This window comes from Nipponia nippon, unplaced genomic scaffold (genome assembly GCF_047370975.1).
Source record: "Nipponia nippon isolate SJK-2023a ecotype South Korea unplaced genomic scaffold, ASM4737097v1 scaffold_11, whole genome shotgun sequence".
In the NCBI taxonomy this organism is placed as follows: Eukaryota; Metazoa; Chordata; class Aves; order Pelecaniformes; family Threskiornithidae; genus Nipponia; species Nipponia nippon.
This window is the reverse complement of record NW_028262302.1, coordinates 13,688,484-13,709,010: the sequence shown is the minus strand read 5'-3', so window position 1 is coordinate 13,709,010 and position 20,527 is coordinate 13,688,484. Positions and strand designations below refer to the sequence as shown.

Below are 20,527 nucleotides of genomic sequence, written 5' to 3'. Positions count from 1 at the left end.
TCCAATTTTGCACTTGGTCTACCAAGCTTCACTTTTGGCTAGGGAAGAGATGCGATGTGAGGACAGTGCACATTTCTCTCCCTAAATACCTAGCCTCTGTTACTGCAGAGCTCATCCACAGATTACAGAGCCTGGGTGTCAGGTTCTCACCTCTGCTTCATTAGCTTCATATGCAAAATGGAAGATACTAGAGCCGACTTAGATAATTAGTAAAGTAATCTCTCTAGCAGTTGGACATGCTCCCAATCTGTCTGCTATTCATATTACCCAGTTGCAACTTGTACCACAGTTGTTCCTGCTCTGTGCAAGTCTTGAATTATTTGCATTTTTAAGGCCATCATTGTCACAAACACTGAAGTGACTCATAACTTTTAAAACTGAAAAAAATAAGCCTCTGTTTGAGTTGCTGTCAGTACAATGGCTGATTCTAAAACACTTCCTTCAAAAAACTCATCTTCCTCCTTTTTTTCCAGAACATTTTTTTCACGGTTCTGACATTTTTTCACATTTATTACATTTTATTACATACAGAGGTATTGTTAGCTTCACCAGCTTTTGTCCAGGAACCTGATCCTAAATTTACACAGGTCCAGTCCAGTCATCCCAGATGACTGCTTTAATTAAAGTATCAACCTACTGAGACTCTGTGTGTGAGTGCGTATGGATGAGTAGCTACCTGTCTGTATCCATGTGCTGCTGTCTTGCTCTGGCTCTGACAATGCCCCATCTCCTCCCCTTTTGGTCATTCTCCCTTTTCACTCCAAATCCACCTATATAGTTCTTATTTACACAAACTGGAAACAGCTCTTTAACAGTTCCCATGCTCACCCCAGGATGCGCCTAAAGTAATGAGGAATTTATTTTAATGAGAGTATCGTGTTGGTTAGTAATTTTTTAGGTGATTAGGTAGATACATAATAGGAAAATGGGCTAGTTTTTTCTCTTCTGAATTTTTGGTGGACTTTCAAAGCTTCTTGGAAACAAGGTTATGATGTGGATCTCATACTTCCTGCCTCTCTATCATTTCCTCAAAAGACCACCAACCGTATGGGTCTAAGAGAAGCCTGTTGCAGTTTGAGTTACAAATAAAGTACTGGAAATCTTGCTAAAAAAAAAAAAAAAACGATACATGGGAGCAAAAGTTAGCAATAGTAAGTCTGCCACAGAAAAAGGAGAAGATGTACTCAATAACATCTTACTAAAAAGGTTTACAAATACGGTCAACAGGCACAATAATAAATGTAAAACTAGAAATACTCATTGCATAGGGACAACTTGTGTAATTCATATGTCTCAGAGTTCCCTTCTCAGAAAAAGGGGAATTTTCACTATCGGATGAATAAATGACCCAGACATGTTCTCTGCATCCAGTAGCTTCAACAGTGCTTTGAAATTCTTCAGTCTTTGATGACGAGGCTTACATACTTAGATAAAGTGTAGCATTTCCAGAGAGGCATGCAGGAATTCAAAACAAGTACAGCCTTTGCACGACTATGCAGTTGCACAGCATTCTTAAAAGGAAGCTCTGCTTGGAAGACTAGCGTCTTTTCAGCACTGTGAAATTTAAGATGACAATATGGGTTGAAAGAAAAGAGAAGACAGTTCTGTTGAGGGGATTCATATGCACACTATGTAGGAGGAAGAGTCACAGAATTTCAACTGCTGAACTACACAGGGTCAGGTTTGTGGTTCAGGTACAAGAACGGGGCTACTGCTTCTAGGGGATCTGCGGCAGGATGTGAAAACTGAGCAGCGGCATCTGAGACGTGATTCATAGGGCATGCTGCAAAATAGTGCATGCTGCAGGAATCCGAGATGTTGAAGTGCAACGAATGGTTCTGCAAGAAAACAAAGTTCTTCAGAGCGGTCCTTTCTGACCCTTTTCAGTTTCTTAAAATCTTTCAACAATGAGGACACCAGAATTTATGGTTGGACTCAATGATCTTAAAGGTCTTTTCCAACCTACACGATTCTATGATTCTATGGCATTAAAGCTACTTTTAGTCCTGATGTTACATTCTTCCACAGCTTGCTAGCTTACAATATACCCAAAAGGTATTAGATTCTGTAGATACAGTGTGATATAAGAAGTTTTTGTTGGGTTGCTTGTTTACTGTGCAGCCTAGCTTCTTTCAGAGCTGCCTTACTATTTATCCCCGTAGGTGTGACCTTGTATTTGGCTGTATCTGAATGGTCCCGTTTAGGAGGTGTAAGTCAGAGCATAACCAGGCCAGCCCTAGCTGACCGTGGTGCCCCCCACCCTGGCTGCCTGAGCTGCTCATCCATCAGCTCTTGAATCAACACTGTTTACAGCTCCGAATTTCAAGTTGAAGTGTCATTGTTTGCTTTAAAAACGCAGTGATGACTGGGAGATGCTTATGAGCTCACAGACATTTGTAAAGCTGGAATAAGACAGAAGCAGCTGCCAGTAACCTTCCCAGCTGTCCCAGGCTAAGCCATTCCTTCTCCTCCATCAGAGCCTTCAGCAGGTGAACCTGTCTGTTTCTGACCACTCTGTCCTCAGCCGTACGCATAACTCTTCCAGGCTTTCTAAGTCATACGCAGCTTTTATTCACAGAGATTTTACATTGACTTTCTAATCATTATCACAAATCCTAAATAGCATCAGTCCTACTCTTGATTTCTGCACAGTCATCTAGAACCATCTCCACTGATCGATAATTCCTTTTGAGCTATGTCGGTCACCCCATATCTGACCCAGAGCGAGCTTTCGTCATAGAATACAATGTTGACTTTCCAGAAAAATACCTGAGAACTATCCAAGTATATTATATCTGCACCATTACCCTTCTGAGCAACTTCATAATTTAAGAAGAAATTAAACATTTTTTTCCTTGAAGCCACATCAGCTGCTACTGCTATATTCCCATCTTGTAATTCCTTATCACATCCTGTGTCAGCATTTATTGTCTGTGATTGATGTCAGATAAATCAGTCTATTATTATCTGTGTTCTCACTTGTCCGACTTGAATACTTATAGTCAGTCTTCATGTCTTGCAGAATTTCTGCAATAATTTAAGGTTTATTAAAAATTAATATGGTTTCACACTTCCTGAGATCACACACGCAAACTCCTTTAGGACTCTCAAATTCAAGTTCTTTAGGACCTGCGTACTTTAAAATGTTTTTCTCTAAGAAAAGTTGTTCAATATCCTTCTTAATAATGACCAGGAAGGTGCTTAATCATCATCATATGATACAAATATATCATACATTCTTTCAAGTATAGAACAAATTCATTTATTAAATAGTTCCACTTTTTTGTATCAACATTTTTTAAAATCTAGATATAATAGGTCTATAGTAGTGTTAAGATTTAGAAAACTTGAGCTGTTCCTAAAACTACTAACCATGCATATTCCTTGATGTTCTCATCCATTTTTCTACGCTTTATAGCTTGCAATGATTGCTAGGTTTGCCGTTTTTCTACTTCTTTTATGCATTTATTTCAAAATGCTGTATTCACTTCCCCACTAAACTAGAAAGGTACTTTTCTGAATCTCCCCTCTTTCTTGATCACAATATCCTGACTTCTTTATAGACATGTTCTTCTTTATAGACTCCCCCTACTTTGATACAGTTTTTCTGTGTAATTTTTCTTTTCAGTCAGTCATTCATTTTCCACAGCTTTTTTGGGAACAAGAAAACATACATCTTGGGAACAAGAAGACATAGCCAGTGTCCACATGTGTGCGTATACTATGGATTGTAACCTTGCTTGCACATATGGAATGTAGCCATTTCTAAATACTCAGGCAAGCACTGACTTTCATTCCGGCAATTATCTTTACCATAATAAAGTCTGAAGTTGTTAGTTTCCCTAATATGATTTTTTTGGGTCAGAAAATCATTAGCTAGGATTTTTAGGAACTCTAATAATGCTTTAGTGCATAGCTCCAAGTTATATGTCTGATCCGAAGTTCCTCATAATAACAATGGAATTTTCTTTCCCAAAATTATTAGCAGATATTGAAAGAAAAAGTTATCTTGTTCTTTAGTCTTGCTAAACAAGCTAACAGCTAACTGCTGTGCAAGAGGCCCTCACTGGTAAACCCATTTTAGGCTTATTCCTATTACATTGATCCATATGCAGTTACTTTCCTATGAATATGAGAAGTTTAAAACTGTATTCAGTACTCCATTTCCTCATTTATTACTCAATTCCTGGTGGGCCAAAACCTCTGCCAGGGCAAGGACCTTGATTATTTACAGGAACCAAGGGAGCCTAACATTTTAACTCAGATAAGAATGGCTTCTCACGATCCCTGAAGATATTTCCTTCTGGACACAGTCCTTCAAACCTCTGGAAATGGAGAAAAAGAATTGAGATGTGACCTGACACACTTTTGCCTTCTAACTCAGGACTCTAAGAAAAATAAACCGGGTGGTTTTTTTCTTTCACATCTGCTTTCCAGCATGGGAAGTTGCCCTCAATACCCAACCTTTCTTCTGGAATCACTGGGGTGGAAGTGTTTAAAAAAAATAAAAGCCCTTGGCAAATAAAATGAGAATCGGGATAAAACCTGCCAAGCAGCCACTGTTGTTGGGCTGAGCATTGTTCAGACTGATAACAAAATAACACAAGGCCAATGAAAAGAAGCCGAACCCAAAATTTTCCTAAAGCAAACTATGCAAACTGAAATCTGATTGAACTTCTTGTTTTCAATTCACAAAACCCCCTGAAAGAATCAAAACCGCAGACAACAGTGGTCTATGCTTAATCTGACGGCCACAAGAGGGTACAATTTGTAAATTGTAAACGAGTGTAACGGTCCCACGGAGCTTTCCCTAAGTGACATCAATCTTTTTTGAAGTCACAAAAATCCATCTCCAGAACTGCCTAAGAGGAATTCTGGCACGGCACCTCCCCAGGGGCGTCCCCTCGGGGGCTGCAGCGGTCGCCAAACGAAGGCGACGAGCGCCTTACGTGCTGGACACCGTCCTTCTCATGGGGCAGGCAAAATAGAAGACAGAGAAAGGAAAGCAGTGCTTGACCGGAGGCTTCCTTGTCATGTGCAATTAATTCTGGGGTGAAAGCTCATGATACGTGGTTTTGGCTCAGACCAGCCCCAGTAGAACTCACTTTGACAAACAAATACCAATATTTGTTTGGAAGTATAAAATAAAAACAAGTCGAGCTAATTGAGCATATAAACTGCAATGAGCTCCCATGTACGTGGTGTATCCAGAATACACTCTGCAATGGACTCTCTCGTGCAGTGGTGTGTCTGTGGGGTCTCAAATGCACTAGTGTCTTTGCACATTTGAGGGAAATCCGTCAAGCATATGTTTAGATGTTGGCAGCAGTGGCAGAAGGAGAGACTCGACAGCTTCTGTTTGTTACTGCAATTGTTAGACCCTGTCTCTGTCTATGGAGACCCAACAGCCGCTCACCACGAGCCGTGTAACTTTTGGATCACTCAGAAATCTGTGACAGGGAAAAAAAAGGAAAAAAAAACCCACCACCTTTCGCGAGAGGACCGGTCCAGTGGTGTCCAACAACGCAAAGACACCCGAAACAAGGTCCCAGGCGCCACACAGGCAGGCGCGGCGGGGAGCAGCTCTCCAGGACTCCTCCGCCGTGCGGCCCGGGGCCCGCCCCGCCGCCCCGTCACCTCCCGGCACCACCCGGCGAGGTCCGAGGCGCGGCGCAGGGCGCGGGAGAAGCCGAAAGAGCACGCCGCCTCCCCCCCGCGCCCGCCGTAACGGCCCGGCCGCGCCGCCCGAGAGCGATCCCGGCAGGGCGCTGCGTGGGGGCGGCGCTGGGCGCGGCGCACGGCACGGCACGGCACGGCACGGCACGGCACGGCACGGCACGGCACGGCACGGCACGGCACGGCACGGCACGGCTGCTGCTGCTGCTGCTGCTGCTGCGCGGGGCGGCGGCGGCTGCGCCTGCTGCTGCTGCGTGGGGCGGCCAGCAGTGCGTGGGGCCCGGCGGCGCGCGCGCGCACCCCCCGCCCGCTGCCCGCACAGGGCCGCTGGCCCTTTAAATGCTGGCGGGAGGCCCGTGCCGCCGCTGGCTGGGAGACCCCGCGCTTCCAGTGAGAGGTGAAACCAAGATGGCGGCCGCGCAGTGACTGAGACGGAGCCGGTGGGAGCCGGGCTGGACGGGCCGCGCTGCACCGCGCCGTCGCCGCTCGCCCCCTCCGCAGGGCAGAGCGCCTCTCTGCCGGCCGGGCCGCTGAGCGCCTGGAGTGCAGCCACGTCGCAGGGCGCGCTGGGGAGTCGGGACTGAGCCGCCGCAGCACCGGGAGGAGGAGGAGGAGGAGGAAGAAGAATATGGCGGCGGAGTCGGGCTGGGAGTGAAGCCGCCGCCTGCGACGAGAGCCCATGGGGGAGACGGGGCTCTGAGCCTGCCCGCCCGCTTCATCCCGGCCCGGGACAGGCAGCGCCCGCAGGCCCCGGCCAGCCCCGGCGGGAAGGAGGGCGGCTCCTCGAAGCTCCGCGCTGACGGACGGCGAGAGAGGGGCTTCGGGCCTGGGCAGCTGCTGCACAATAGAGCCGAGCTCCAAGCCGGGGCGAGCGGCCCCTCTCCCGCCTGCCTCCCCCCGCCTGCTTCACCTCGGCCTCGCCAGCCTCCCGCCTGCTTCCCTCGCCAGGGCCCCGGCCTCCAGGGTCGCCTGCTTCTGTCACCCCGGGCCGGCTGCCCGTTGCCGGCCGTGCCGTCTGCTGTCCGCCGCTGCTTCCACTCCCGTGGATCCACTTCTTCTCCAGGATCCCTGCTTCATCTCCTCTCCTGCCTGCCCTTCACCCTGCAAAGAGCCTCTCTCCTCTCTGCGGCTCTCCCCTGCGTAGGCTTACTCGCCTTTTGTGCAGCGCCTGACTGTGCCTGGAGCAGCTCCCCTTTCTTTTCTTGTTCCCCCTTTTCCCCTGCGCCCCCCAGCCCTCTGTTACCCTCGATAATGAGGATCCCGTTGGAGCACTGAAGAAGTAAGAAGAGCTTGCTTGGCGTGCCCGTGTGGGGCTACTACCTTCTTTCCCGCTCCCCTCCTTTGAGGGGGGCCTAGCCCCCGACCAGCCTCCTGCTCTTCCAGCAATTGCAAGCCAGAGTGGTGGCTGTGGTGTGGCAGGCGGCAGGATGACTGACACCCGGCGGAGGGTGAAGGTTTACACCCTAAATGAGGACCGCCAGTGGGATGATCGAGGCACAGGGCATGTGTCCTCTTGCTACGTGGAGAGGCTGAAGGGCATGTCCCTGCTAGTCAGGGCAGAGAGTGATGGTAAGTGTGTATGTCTGAAGGCACAGTCTTTCCTCATGCTACCCAGAAAAGGAACCGGGCTTAGCTTTGTGTCTGTTGCCTTAATGTTTTGCTGCATAATTCAAATGTGATTCCTAAATGCAAGTAGGCACTAACCATACTTCGTTCATATTAGGCCAAGTGAAAGAAAGGGAAGGTTGCCATCAACTGCAAGGATAGTAGGCACTTGGTTCATAGTGCATACACAGCGTTGCATACAAAATACATTCAAGTCTTGTTGTAAATCTTGTATCGGTTTGAATGTCTAGTGATCTATCAGTAGGAGTCCAGTGTACTCCAGGTTCAAAACTGATCATTGTGATATATCTTTCCTTAGATGTTTCTGGAAACAATCCCCTTGTGAAAGGAGTTGTTCAAAACTTAGATCATGTTTTTTAGTATAAATTTTTAAAAGGTCATTGGATGGCTAACACCCTTTTTTTTTCTCCTTCCCCCTCTTCCCCCTCCCCCCCGCGCCTTTGCTAGCAGGAATTGTTCAAGACACTCTAGAAGCTATCAACGGTTATCAAAGTACAGTTGTTATAGTAGTGAAGACAATACAATGGACAGAACAGCGTTTTCAGAGATGCTTTTTTTATGGAATAGTAGTTCTCAGTTCTTCAGCAGTTCTAGATGTTCCTGTAAATAAATTTAAAATGATGCATTATCAACTTCCTTCACTTTTTCTGACAACGAATGACAGTAGTATAGGTTGAGTAGTACTGTCTACCCCTGTAGCTTCATGTTTGGGCTAGTCTTGATTATTGGTTGTGAGTTCATGACTGCTATGATCAGAGTAGATTTTAAAATGTATATTTTGCGATACCTAGCATGTAGCATATTGCTAGTAAAGTCTTGTCAGTGCATGACTTACAGTAGCTGTATATCTAATGAAGTAGTATCTAGTCACTTGTAGATGTAATTGTAGTTTGTGACTGTCAACAGCCCTTGTAATTTTCTTTATTTGGCTTTTTCATTTTAGGAACTAGGATGAAAAGCAACTTGAGAATCATTAATTCTTACTGTTTGAGAAAGTTCTGACAAACTGTACAATAATCTCTACAGCAAAGATCATAAGCTGATACGGAGGAATCAAACTTTCATCTGAGCAGGACTGATAATTGAGCTTCTGATAAGATGAATCTCAGGGTTTTGTAGTTTCTTGATTATACTTTAAAAAGTTAAATTGATACTTGATTTTATTTATTTTACACTGAAGAAGATGCACTTATAGTTTGGCCAACTTCGTAGTGTAAGAGAAAACATTAAAAATGGAAATAGATTTAGTTTAATTTCAACATGAGGGAGGGAGGTAAAAAGAAGGTTATCACTTAATCTTTACAGCATATTTTGTTGTAGATACAGTTCTTTCTCTCTACATGGCTGCTGTGCTCATGTTTAAAAACTGTCATGTCTTCTATACACTAATCAATTTCCCGATTTATATTTCTTTATTCTTTTTAGAAAAGAAAGCGAAAGAACTGCACTTCATAACCTGCTTGTGAAGAAATAGCCCATTCAAACTAAAATCCCTTTATTGACTTTCAGTGGGATTTGTATGCTTAGGACTGATTAGAACTTGAATTGGACTGTTGTTGCCAGCTTATTTCTTGTAAATGAACATTTGTAAGAAGGAGAATACAAATTGGTATAAGTGGTCCCAAAACAAAGATGAAGTCGTTACTTCGTGTTGCATAGCTAAGATACTCTAATCAAAGCAGAACTGGCTCAAACTTCTAATTGCACCTAAGACACAGGAGTATATTTAATAGGATACACACATTAGACCTCTCTCAAACAGCATACATACACTTCAAGAGTATTGAATAATATACAGAGCTTACGTTCTTAATTTAGTAGGTAGTATCAGTCCTTGATAAATGTGCACTCTATTAATAGGCTAGTTTTTCTAACTTGCTTGTGTAAACATCTCATAAAAATCTGATTTATATTTCGTTTACTCCCAGCGTCAATTGTTTGTGGGCTGATTTTGAAGGCAAATGCAGTCAGTTTTACATGTGAGCAAATGGTTTGGAAAAAGGTTAATGCCAGACTGGTGTTTTAGGTACTATGCAAGTTGTGTGTTTCCTTGTGCGCTTTTTACCTGCGTGAAGTAGTTGACTGTGATTTTTTTTTTTTCCCTAGTTATCAAAACCAGAAGTACTAGGAACCTGACCTATACGCTGTTTGCCTCCATGTTTCCATTGCGTTCTTGTATTGTCTTTCTTTGCAGCTCCTCCTTTTTCCACAATGAAACTTCTTCCTTCCTCCTTTTCTAAACCAGCTTTTCCTAGCGTTTGTGCTGAGGTTCATCCTGTGTGCGCTGGCGTGTTCTTACTGACTTACTCTGGGAAGCTGACTGAAAACCTCGGGATCTGCCTGAAGTTGAGGGCTCTGTTTCCTGAGTGGGGGAGGCCATGGGGGATGTTAGCAGTAGTTCCTGCTGTGTATGGGAAATTCCCAGTCCTGTGAAAGGGCCAGTTCGGCTGTGCACAGAGCAACAGCAGAATTACCAGGGGTTCATTTGGCTGACCATGTGAGCTAGCACATAGTTCAGTCTTTTGGTTGTGCAGCTGTGACTTGGTGTAGCTCCATAGCTGCTTTATTAGTGGTGGAGATTTTATGGCAGGGTCAGGGTGTTCAGATAAGGGAGCTAAAATCAGTATGCCAAGTCCAAGGTAAGCTATCATCTGGAATTGGAACAATAAGAACTGAATAAGAGTGCAATATTTTATCTATAGGAGTGTTTTTTTGTCTTGGGTTGATGTTTTTTTAACACCATCTTAAAAGAACTTAGAGCAGATGAGTGATTTGTGTTGCCATCTGAGATGTCTAATGCTCCCAGGCATTAAACTTTAAGAGTCATTGCAGGCAATTTGGAGTAATTTATTAGAGTGCAGAAATATCGTAAGCTGCTTTCAGATCAGATATATTATGCTTTCAAACAGGGAATTGTATTTTTTTTTTTACACTTAAACAACTGTTAACTTTTTTACTTAAAACCCTGAAAAGTTTCTCTGTGTGATTCCTAGATGCGGTGTATTCTATTTGAATTGCGGTAGAGTAATAGCGAACTCTTTTCTTACAAATGATCACATTCCATGTTGAGTTTCTGTGTATAATCAGAAGCCTTTGATTTCTTACCTGTTTCTCACATGGTATTCTAGGCTGCTGTGGCCTGCCTCATTCTTAAAATGTCTGTGTGCTTCTAGATTTTCACTGCATGGTTTCAGATGGCTTTTTTTTTGTGCTGAGCCCAGATGACTGAAGTTACCGCTAAAATGAACTTTTATGTTGAACTAACTTGGGTTAATTTGAAGGCTTAAGCTTTTCATTAAAGCTTACTAGTCCTGTAACTAAACTTTTTGACAAGCCAAAGTGAACTCCCCTATTGGAGGCCATATTTGCCAGCTTTCTTTTAGGAACTATCTAATCACTTTATTCAGATGTTGTAGTTTGCCACTTCTGAATTCTGTATGTTAATGACTTTTGCCACAGGGTAGGCATCTGCATCCTCCCTGTTTCTTTAGATTAGGTATCAGTAACCCTGTAATACTGGCAGAAGGTTTAGCCAAAATTTGGCTTAAGTTTGCTTTACCTTGCTCAAACTCAAGGCATTTATTTATTTACAGGAAAGCAACACAGAAAATTTTGTGATTATGTACTTACCTTAGGTTAAAATGAAAAAAAATGTGGGGGGTGTGGGGAATTTTTTTTTGTTTGTTACTTTTCTCCTGGTTCTCCCCTCTCCGTAATGTTTGGGTTTGACCCTTCAGAAATGTGTTAGACTGAGGACTACTAGTCTCTTGTGAGTGCAGAGTGCGTTCTTGGACCTCAGTTTGAGCTGTTTCCTAAATTTCTGTGGATTGGTTTCTGTGATTCAGTAGCAGCAGAACTGATTGCAGAACATAAACCTCTGTGTGCATCTTGCAAATAACAGCTCGTGAATTGAAATTTTCGTTTAAACATAAGCATGTTTATACTGGTGAGGAATAATGAGCGACACGGTACGTTTTCTCCTTTTGAGGAAGGATCCACATAACAGTTTAATGGGAGAGGAGCAATGTTCCATATCAGCAGGTCTCCTCCATATGCAGATTTGTTGTTTAAGACTACTGGATCAGGATATTTGATGTTCTCTAAATATCTTTGAAAATAGCATTGTATATCTGTATGTAATCTCTTTTGAGCAAGTCTTTCCCTATACTCGCATTCCTTTCACGGCACAGAACGCTATCATTATACTAACAAAAAAACCCAGCTGTGCTATATTGTATTACAGTAGAAAATAATAGAATTCTGCAAATCAATGTTTTCTTCTTTATAGGTGGTTTCAGATGTTACTTTCTGGCACCAATGTTTTGCAGTTACCTTTACAAATTCATTCAAGGCTATAATTTAGAAAATAACTAGATCTGCATAATTTGGGGGGCTTTATTAAAACCATGGCTTGTATTAAGGTGAGTTTTCGGGTCTTGCCTAACTTTGAATAGAGTCATTGGGTCAATGAAGATGAAATTTTGTTGGTGTATTTTTATAAAGTAGACTGGATAGTCTTAACATATCATAGGATAGTACCAAGAGGAAAATACCTACGTAGAAAGTAGTTGCTTATGACAAATGCAAGAGTAAGCCTCTTGAACTGTATTTAGGAAGCAATACTGATGTTGACCTTGCATGGTGAAGAACTTTATTTGCTGAATGTTAAATCTCTGTAACCTTTTTCTAAATAATGTATTTGTGTTATGTCTGTTACTGTTGCCTGGTTCCCAGAAGCAAGTAACAGAGACCTAAGACCACCTCATACCAGGAAAGGGCCTGATCCTGTAAAACTTACTGCATGAAAATAAGCTCACTGAACTAACTAGTAGAATAGTCACTGATTTTGAGTTGTTGAACCCTTTTTGGGTAATTGCACAAATGGAGCATCAGATTCTCCAGAAGGATGGATTTGGGGTAGTTATAGGTTTTAGAACACGGTTTATGCTTTGGTATGTTTCTGTCTCCAAATTCATATTTTTCTAGTTGTTGTCCACAATGGTGAGGAATAGGTTGAATCATGTGGTAATGAGAAGCAAGTCAAGCCTTATAAGGCTTGATTTGTCTTTCCTGCAAGTGTCAGGTTTAGCAGAGAAGAAATGCTCTTTTGTGGTAAGTGTAGTAAAGAGGTAATTCTCTAGTGTCTGCTTCTAGCTTGGAAGATGAAATGTCTGCGTGCAATTGTCTTCAAGATTTTTTTTTTTAAATAGTATTTTGTCAAACATGGCGTTCAAGTTATGTATGATATTCTGCTAATTTCAGGATTTCCATGTCTGTACACTTGTGTTCAGCAGTTAAAATACAATGTTGAAATTATCAATTGCTTTTAATTCTTACAAGATTCTAATTCATGTTTGCTGCTGTTAAATATTTCTAGACTGTAAAGACTTTCTAGAAGTTAGTCAGCCAAATTAATAGCACAAAATAATCTAAAACTTCATGTAGTTGAAGCCGAGGCTTTGAAACTGAAAGTAAGATTTCCGTAAAATGCTGCCTATAACTGATGATCATAATGGAAAAGGGAATGCCGTTTTTAGATGTTCACTAGGCAAACTCAGAATTTAAAGCTTGAGACTGTGGCCTAAGTACCACAGTGTTTTGGATTCATCAGTAAAGCTCATCTTAGATGTTTTCCTTCTCTGTCCTGCTTTGTAGTTTGTGATTTTTTTTTTTTTTTTCTTCAGTTATGCTGTCACACTTAAGCTGCTTTGTTAACAGAGCTGATGCGGGTTAGAAAACTGGAAAAATTCTTAAAAAAAGAAAGGGTAGTATGTGTAGTTTTGGGGGGAGATTGCTTTTTTTTGTTGTGTCTTATTTTCCCTTGAGGACTGCTTAGTTCAGTTTTGTTGTTGGATTGTATTTTAGTTAGTAAACAGCTCTTACTGCAAGAGCAGTTGAGATAGGGTGATAGCTTCTCAAGCCAACTTCATTAGTGAAGGCTGCTTCTTATAGAACAACAGACCTAGAAATTAGGAAGAAGCAGCCATCACAGGTAAGTTACTTTGTTAATTTAAAAAAAAAAATTAATTAGTTGTATCTGATTATCACATGCATAATAAGCTAATGAATATAAAAATCCTTGGTAAAGCTTCTAAATTCATGAAGTAATAACCTTTCTTAGCCCACCTGGAGTACGGTGTCCAGCTCTGGATCCATCAGCACAGGAAAGACATGGACCTGTTGGAGCAGGTCCAGAGGAGGGCCACAAAAATGGTCAGAGGGATGGAACACCTCTGCTATGAAGGAAGGCTGGGAGAGTTGGGGTTGTTCAGCCCGGAGAAGAGAAGGCTCCGGGGAGACCTTATTGCAGCCTTTCAACACTTAAAGGGAGCTTATAGGAAAGATGGGGACAGACTTTTTAGTAGGGCCTGTTGCGATACGGCGAGGGGTAATGGTTTTAAACTAAAAGAGGGTAGATTCAGACTAGATATAAGGAAGGAATTTTTTACGGTGAGGGTGATGAAACACTGGCACAGGTTGCTCAGAGAGGTGGTAGATGCCCCATCCCTGGAAACATTCAAGGTCAAGTTGGACCGGGCTCTTGAGCAACCTGATGTAATTGCCCCCCTGCCCATTGCAGGGGAGTTGGACTAGGTGACCTTTAAAAGGCCCTTCCAACCCAAACCATTCTGTGATTCTATGATCTTCTATTAGTCAGTAGCAATTCTTCAGGAAAGGAGTGTGGGGGTTTTTTTTGTAAATATAACTTAGGAGATTGAGGATGATGATACTTAGTAAATAAACATTGGTTTGGGATATTTTTTGCTGTGGATTTTATAATTGGTATACTCTTCAGATAGTGAAAACTAGCTAGTCATTGTTGATTCTCCTATGAGATTTGGAAGTACAATTTTCAATTCCAGGTATGTCTTTCAAATCCAAGTAATTTGTTTTCTTGTCCTGTCTTCAAGTTCTCGGGCTTCCATATCTGAGGTGTTTGAAGCATTTTAATTTTTCTTTAGTGTGGATTTTGTGAAGATATTTGGCAAATATTCTAGTAATATAAATGTAAGACTGCCTTAAAACTATAGCTATGAAACTGCAAGTTGAGACTTTTCTTGAAGAAAGTTTGGACTTTTCTTAAGCAGGTAAATGAATGGAGAAGTGCCACTTTAAAGGGGTACCTGCAGCTTTATGTTTTAATTACAAGACTGACTATGCAAGTTAATTTATCAGTACTGCTTCATGTATGTTGAGTGAAGCTCTGCAGATATGTAAATTTAAGTCATGGCTGTGAAGAGTCCCTTGTGCAGTGGCATTTGTGCAGCTGAGCAGCAAGGTGGATGAGGGATGCGATTGGACCAAAAATAAAAGCAGTTTTAAGAGTTGTTTTCACCTAGATCAACCCTCCGAACCATTTAAATGTGGCATGTGTTAACACTAACGCTTATGCAAAAGGAAGGGCAAGAAAACACAGACATGAGGATGGGATTGCTGTTCTATGTCTCAAATCGGTATAAGCTGCTGTGAAACCATTGTTCCAAGGTTTATCATGTCTGAAGTGTTTTGGTATTGGCAGTCACAATGGTTTCCGCTCTAAGCATTAGTTTCTAGATATGCTTTCCGGCAAACTAAAGGAAGTGTTTTAGCTAAACTTTAAGAACAAATACCACGTGATTAGCAAATTTTGTACAAAACAACCATAGGGGATCTATGGAACGCAGCTGTGATGCTTTTTCTGTGGTGATTTTTTTGCAGACTTTGTCATCTCAAAAAATTTCTGTGGAAAACTCATTACTCGGAGCAAGAAAGAGGTTAAAAATCCAGTCCTTAAATCACTCTTGAATGTTCTGTACTGTGCGAACAATATCTTTGAGGGAAAAATGAAACATAAAGGTGTAGAATATAGGTTTAAGAGGCTTATTGTTGGGAGGAAAGGTGTTAATACCTACTTGAGGAAAGAGTGATCAGAAAATTCATGTTGAGATTGAAATTTTAGTACACATGTAAATAAGTGGAACTTTTTTTTTCTAGGCTCTCTTCTTTTGGAGTCCAAAATTAACCCGAACACTGCGTACCAGAAGCAACAGGTAAACATACTTTTTTTTCCCCCCTCATGTTTAAAGGCAGGTTCTTTAACTTCAGCAATACAGTCATTTTTTTGCCTCTATTGCAAATTATATTGTATGTTCTTGTACCAAAAATAGGAGGCAAAGTAGTTCTCAACATTTTTGTGCATTTCACGATACGTGTGTGTTATTTCTCTGAATTTTTTGTGAAGTTATGTAGATAACTTGCACTCTATTTTACACCAAAAAATGCTTTGGGAGAGAGGGGCACAGCGTAGTTGTGAAAATTACAAAGTAGCTGAGGTTCCTGAGGATTATAGTATCTGAAACTTAATATCATCTGGCTTTTTTCTTCTTTGTATTTCAGATACTACACCTTTCAATGTATTTTATTTAAGAGAAGACTAGAAGGCTTTAAAGCTATTTGCATGTTTACCTTTGTTTGGCTTTTACTTGGAAGATGGATATGGGTTACTGCTGCTTCAAAGCATTCAGTATGCATAAAAGCAGCTTCTCACCTCTAGTTTGCACCTTGCTTCAATTATTTAAGCCATACATTCTGAGCCCCTAAAGAATGCTACTGGGATGGGTGAGAAGTGAACCGTAGGTCTTGCACTTTGTTTCTTGTTCTTATCTCATGGATGCTGAGAATTATCCTTAGAGGTTTAGAAATGTTGAACCAGATTGTATTTTGTTGCCTGTCTGGTGAGCTCAGACTTGCTAAAATCCCATCAGGTACGGTTAATGTATTAAAACACTCTTCAGTCTTCAGCTTTAATAGTTTATAATAAGCATAGACATACTGTAGTTTTGTTCACAGGCAGTCCCAGTGGTTGTGTGGCTGCAGCTGTTTGTAGGATTGTATGTTGAACTGAATGGGGAGGACCAGTCTGGGTTTAAAATACCCTTCTGTGGAAAATTTAACCTGTATCTGCTGCTTGATATAATTCATCGTGCACCATATAAACAGCCTGTACTGAACAACTGGTAAGGCCAGTGTGGGGTGGAGAATCAATAGCAGGGAGTAAGAACGGACAAGACCAGCAAAAATGCTAAGCAAGCTAACTCTTAGCTGTAATCCTGACCAGCCTGAGGTCATGGTTCTATGATACAGTAACTCGAGCTTTAGGACTCCTAAAATGACATCGACTATTTCATAGCTCTATGGCATAAAGTGCTGATCTCGTGTAAACTTGCTTTGCTGGTTCAGATCTGTTCAAAGAGCATTGAGGGACAAGCTTTGTATCAGTAGGCTTTATGCCAGATCAAACATGAAGCGTACTTAAAGTAGGCATAAAATTACTAGATCAGTGCAAACCACCACACGTGCCTGTCAGTGCAACAGCATTTCATATCTGTGCTCATTGCTACTCTCGGTCAGATGTATTGTAATCTAGCACTGCACTAATCAGTGCTGGTGATTGTGAAAACATGGTTAGAGAAATAAAAATGCTAAACATGAATCTGTCCTGTTAGAGCAGCACTGTACATTTTCTGTGCTGGAGAAGGAAGAGTGCTGTTCTTAAAACTTTCAAATGCTGCACAGACAGAAATTCATATTTGCAGGTGGATTTTTCATATTACTTCAGCAAAGCAGTATCTAATATAGATTAAGTGTAAGGCTCCACTCTGAGCCTTAGAAATACCATATCTTTCTTTGTGTGTGTGTTAATCCTACTTTGTAGCACGTTATCTTTCAGGTGAGGCCTACTTATCCTTTCCCTCAGTAAAAGGCAAGTTCAGAGTTTAACCCTGATTCCATATGAGCTAAGCTTGGAGCTTAGCAGCTGAAAAGAAGAGTTGCTTCTTAACAGCTCTGCTCATAGAACTCTGAACTGCCTGAACGCACTAAATCACAAGAAAATCAACTTGGTACTCCAAATCCCTCTTCAAAAACTGGTAACTCTCTACATCAGCAGAAGTTTCAAGCCACCTCACACAAGATCCATTTGTGGAACTGTGGGATGGAAGAGTGAGTGAGATCTTTCCTTTTTGGCTGCAGAATGCCTCTTAGGTCACCTCAGCTACTAGTGAAGTTGCAGCCTGAGATAGAAGACTTTTGAGTTTGCCTGCAGTTGTCAGTTGCACTCACAAAATTTCAAGGAAGATCTCCTAGAAACGTAAAACTTGAAACTTCAAAGTAACTTTCCAGTGTTATGGTCTTACCAGCCTTTTATCTCAAAATTTTGTTGTGAGGGCGAACCTCCATTCCCTTTTAAAGGGGTACATAGCAGTACATCAGAGCTGTTTTTACTGTGACATACGTAGCATGTGGCTTGTGGGCACTTCGGATATCTAATGGAGTAAGTGGATGAGTTCTGACTTTTGTCTAGGCTGACATGAGGCTCGTAAGAAGAAACAATCTCTTTATTGGACCAACTAACATAATTTGTGGTTGGAAGGGAGGAGAGACGCATGATAGTTAAGCTTCTGGGGAAACCTGCCATGCCAGTTGCTTTGGGTTCTTCAACAAGCCTATAGATACCTTTGTGATAAACAGTGAAGTTCTTCCACTGGTGAAAGAACCTTCTACCTATGCTGCGCTGTTAGTGCTAGTGTGAAACAGATTCTCAGTAATTGTTGATATCACAAATTATGCATTCTCAGCATATACGCATGTATATTTTAATGATAACTGGCACAGCTTAGATCATTATTTGTCAAAATAATAGCGTGAAGACCTGAGTACAAGTTTGCCTTGCTGCCTGTGTTCTCTTGGCATGTAAAACAGCCATTGAAACCACAAAAGAAAAGAAAAAAAAAAAACCCCAAAAAACAAAAAACCTAAAACAAAACTTCAACAACAACAAAAGCCATACCCTGTGAACCTGAGCTTCAAGGAAAATTTCGACAAATTGTCTGCTTTGGATTTCTTGGGGTTTAGGATTGAAAGCAATGACAGTCCTTTATTGTGGATTAGTCAGGTCTCTGTGTGCACATAAATGTTGATCTAATTGATGGTAGGTGACAACTGTCTACTTTTCCCTTTGGAGAGGAGGAACACTTGGCAGATCTTGAGACCTGCTCGGGGACTCATTTTTCACACATCAACATGGTCCTGAGATACTTCAGTTTGCACAATCTAGTCCCCGGTCTTCCCAGACTTACCTGCCATCTAGAGGTTTGAAATAATTCCTTAAAGCATGAAACACATAGGCAGTCTTTTAACTACCTTTTCACTAGTCGGATAAATTAGATTAGTCTTTCTGTCACAATGAAGAATCATTTTCTGCTGTGCATTCAAAAACAAAAAAGTCTATGTATCTGTTTCTGTAACATAGAATTGCTACCAGTGGAAGTTTTTTGGATGCTCTGAACCCTGTACTTCTGGCAAACTCATCCTTACTTGTACTAGAACTAGAAGAAAGGAATCCATGTGAGGAAAATAAGCTAGAAAGAAAACAACTGGAGAAACTAGTGTCCTGTGGCTCAGAAAAAGGACTAATATTTCTTATGTTAAGGTACTATTTGTAGGCAGCAGATTTCTTCTGAAAAAGCAAAATATGCATCAGTACAGCCATTCAGCCTCCTAACTTGTATTCTTGTTTAGGGCTATGTCTGAAGTTTTATTGGTATTCTTATTTTAAAATGTTACAATAATGGTCCTATAACTTCGGTATGAAATATACTGAATTTAATTATGGGTAAGTAGCACACAGCTTAAAAGAAAATTTTGTTTAGTAAGTGGAATTTAGTTATACTGTGGGTTGCTGGACCACACATAGAATATGTAGTTTTCCTCTCCTGCTCTTGATTGTTTTCTTAATATACTAGTAAAAGTAGAAGATACTTTAATTATAGTGTCCTGGTGAAGTCAGTTTACACACTTCAATCCATGGTCTGTTTTTTATGTTTTTTTTTGGTTGTTTTTTTTTTTTTTCAAGGCATTAAAATGACACAATTCCAGAATGCTAGCAACAGAGGTGCTGTTCTTAAACAAGTGATCCTGATTCAGAAAATGAATAATTGCACTAGTATTTTAGGACAAGACACCTCTTCCTATGCAACCTTAAAGGAGAAATAAACTCTATATACATAGCATTTATCTAGGGAGAAAGCTGATATGGGTGTGGACTGGGGTATATACTTTTCGATCTACTTTGGCAATGCTTTAGCGATAGAACAGTAAAGACTTATATCCTCAACTTTATTTTAGATACATCCATGTACATCCTGTAACCCAGTGATGAAGTATGTATTGCATCCCTTTTTGTGCCTGAAACAAGGAAGACTTGAGTTGCTTCCAGCTACAAAGTCTTGCCTCTGCACTAAAAACTTCAGTGTCTCGCGTCCTCTGCTTTTGCAGTCCTTTTTTCAGTTCCTCACAAGGATACAAAGCTTAAATTCATCCAGAGTACCATCTACTAGCTATGTAGCTCGAAGGTGGCTATCCTTGAATGATGGAGAGCAGACTTACTAGTAACAAAGCTAAATTTTGAAAAGATCCAAAAAGGCACTGACAGAATGCTCAGAGAAGATGAACTTCCTACCCTTGCTGTCAGGACAAGCGAGCCAACAGTGAAACTGTTTGAATAAAATTTGTGCCTGTTGTAGCTAAGATAGTAAGGAAAAGCGTGTGGTTTTGTGGGATGAGGGGAGAAACAAGGGGAGTGACCACTGTTGGTTTTGGGGTGGGTTGGTTCATCAGTTTTAAATGATCACATGTTCCTTTATCTTCACCTGTGTTTTCCTGTGAAATCTAATTTTTCTGCTGTTTCTGGGTATGGTCATTAGGCCAGTTAGTCGAGGTTCTGTTATAGAACTAATAAACTGATTTGATTCCATGTGATTCATGGGAATGCAGCTATGAAATGGCTAACTGAAAAGTCACATATGATTGTTGAGCTTTCATAGAAGCTGATAGAATACATTCTGCCAAAAGACTGAGTCTGCCTTTGATATGTTATTCCAGTTTTTGGGATAACTTGTTAGCACGTCCAGATATCCAGGCTCTAGGTGAACAAATGCACAAAACCAAATGCAGAATTGGAACTTTGTATTACATTACTGGGGCAGGTTTTTTTAGCCTGAAGATTCTGCTGCAACCCACCATGACAACTATATATATTTAACTTAAAACAAACAAACAAAAAACAATAAAAAAAAAACCCCAAACAAAACTGAGTAGTGCCAGTAGTTTATTTCATAAGGAGAAAGGTGCTTATGAAACTGTACTTTTGACTGTAAACAGTTAGCTAGCAAGATGCTGAAATGTG

The 20,527-nt window shown here is 41.3% G+C and overlaps 2 protein-coding genes across 4 annotated transcripts in view; one reads left to right on the top strand and one right to left on the bottom strand.

The window, feature by feature from the left end:
* Positions 1-1,372: 1,372 nt before the first annotated feature.
* On the bottom strand, positions 1,373-6,753 carry LOC148056831 (uncharacterized). Its single transcript, XM_087747078.1, has 3 exons — positions 6,659-6,753; positions 5,489-6,389; positions 1,373-1,838 (listed from the first exon to the last, which is right to left on the bottom strand). The coding sequence occupies exons 1-3, from the start codon at positions 6,751-6,753 to the stop codon at positions 1,668-1,670; spliced, it is 1,167 nt and encodes a 388-aa protein (XP_087603204.1). The 3' UTR covers positions 1,373-1,667.
* PPP4R3A (protein phosphatase 4 regulatory subunit 3A) overlaps positions 6,052-20,527 on the top strand; it is a 47,424-nt gene continuing 32,948 nt past the window's right edge. Inside the window, exons 1-3 of one of the 3 annotated variants that reach the window (XM_087747531.1) lie at positions 6,052-7,245; positions 15,277-15,332; positions 19,468-19,559. In XM_087747531.1, the coding sequence (XP_087603657.1) occupies positions 7,104-7,245; positions 15,277-15,332; positions 19,468-19,559 (290 nt within the window). In that variant the 5' untranslated portion in view covers positions 6,052-7,103. The remainder of the gene's footprint in view (positions 7,246-15,276; positions 15,333-19,467; positions 19,560-20,527) is intronic. The other 2 variants (XM_009475899.2, XM_087747529.1) reach the window with 2 other exon arrangements.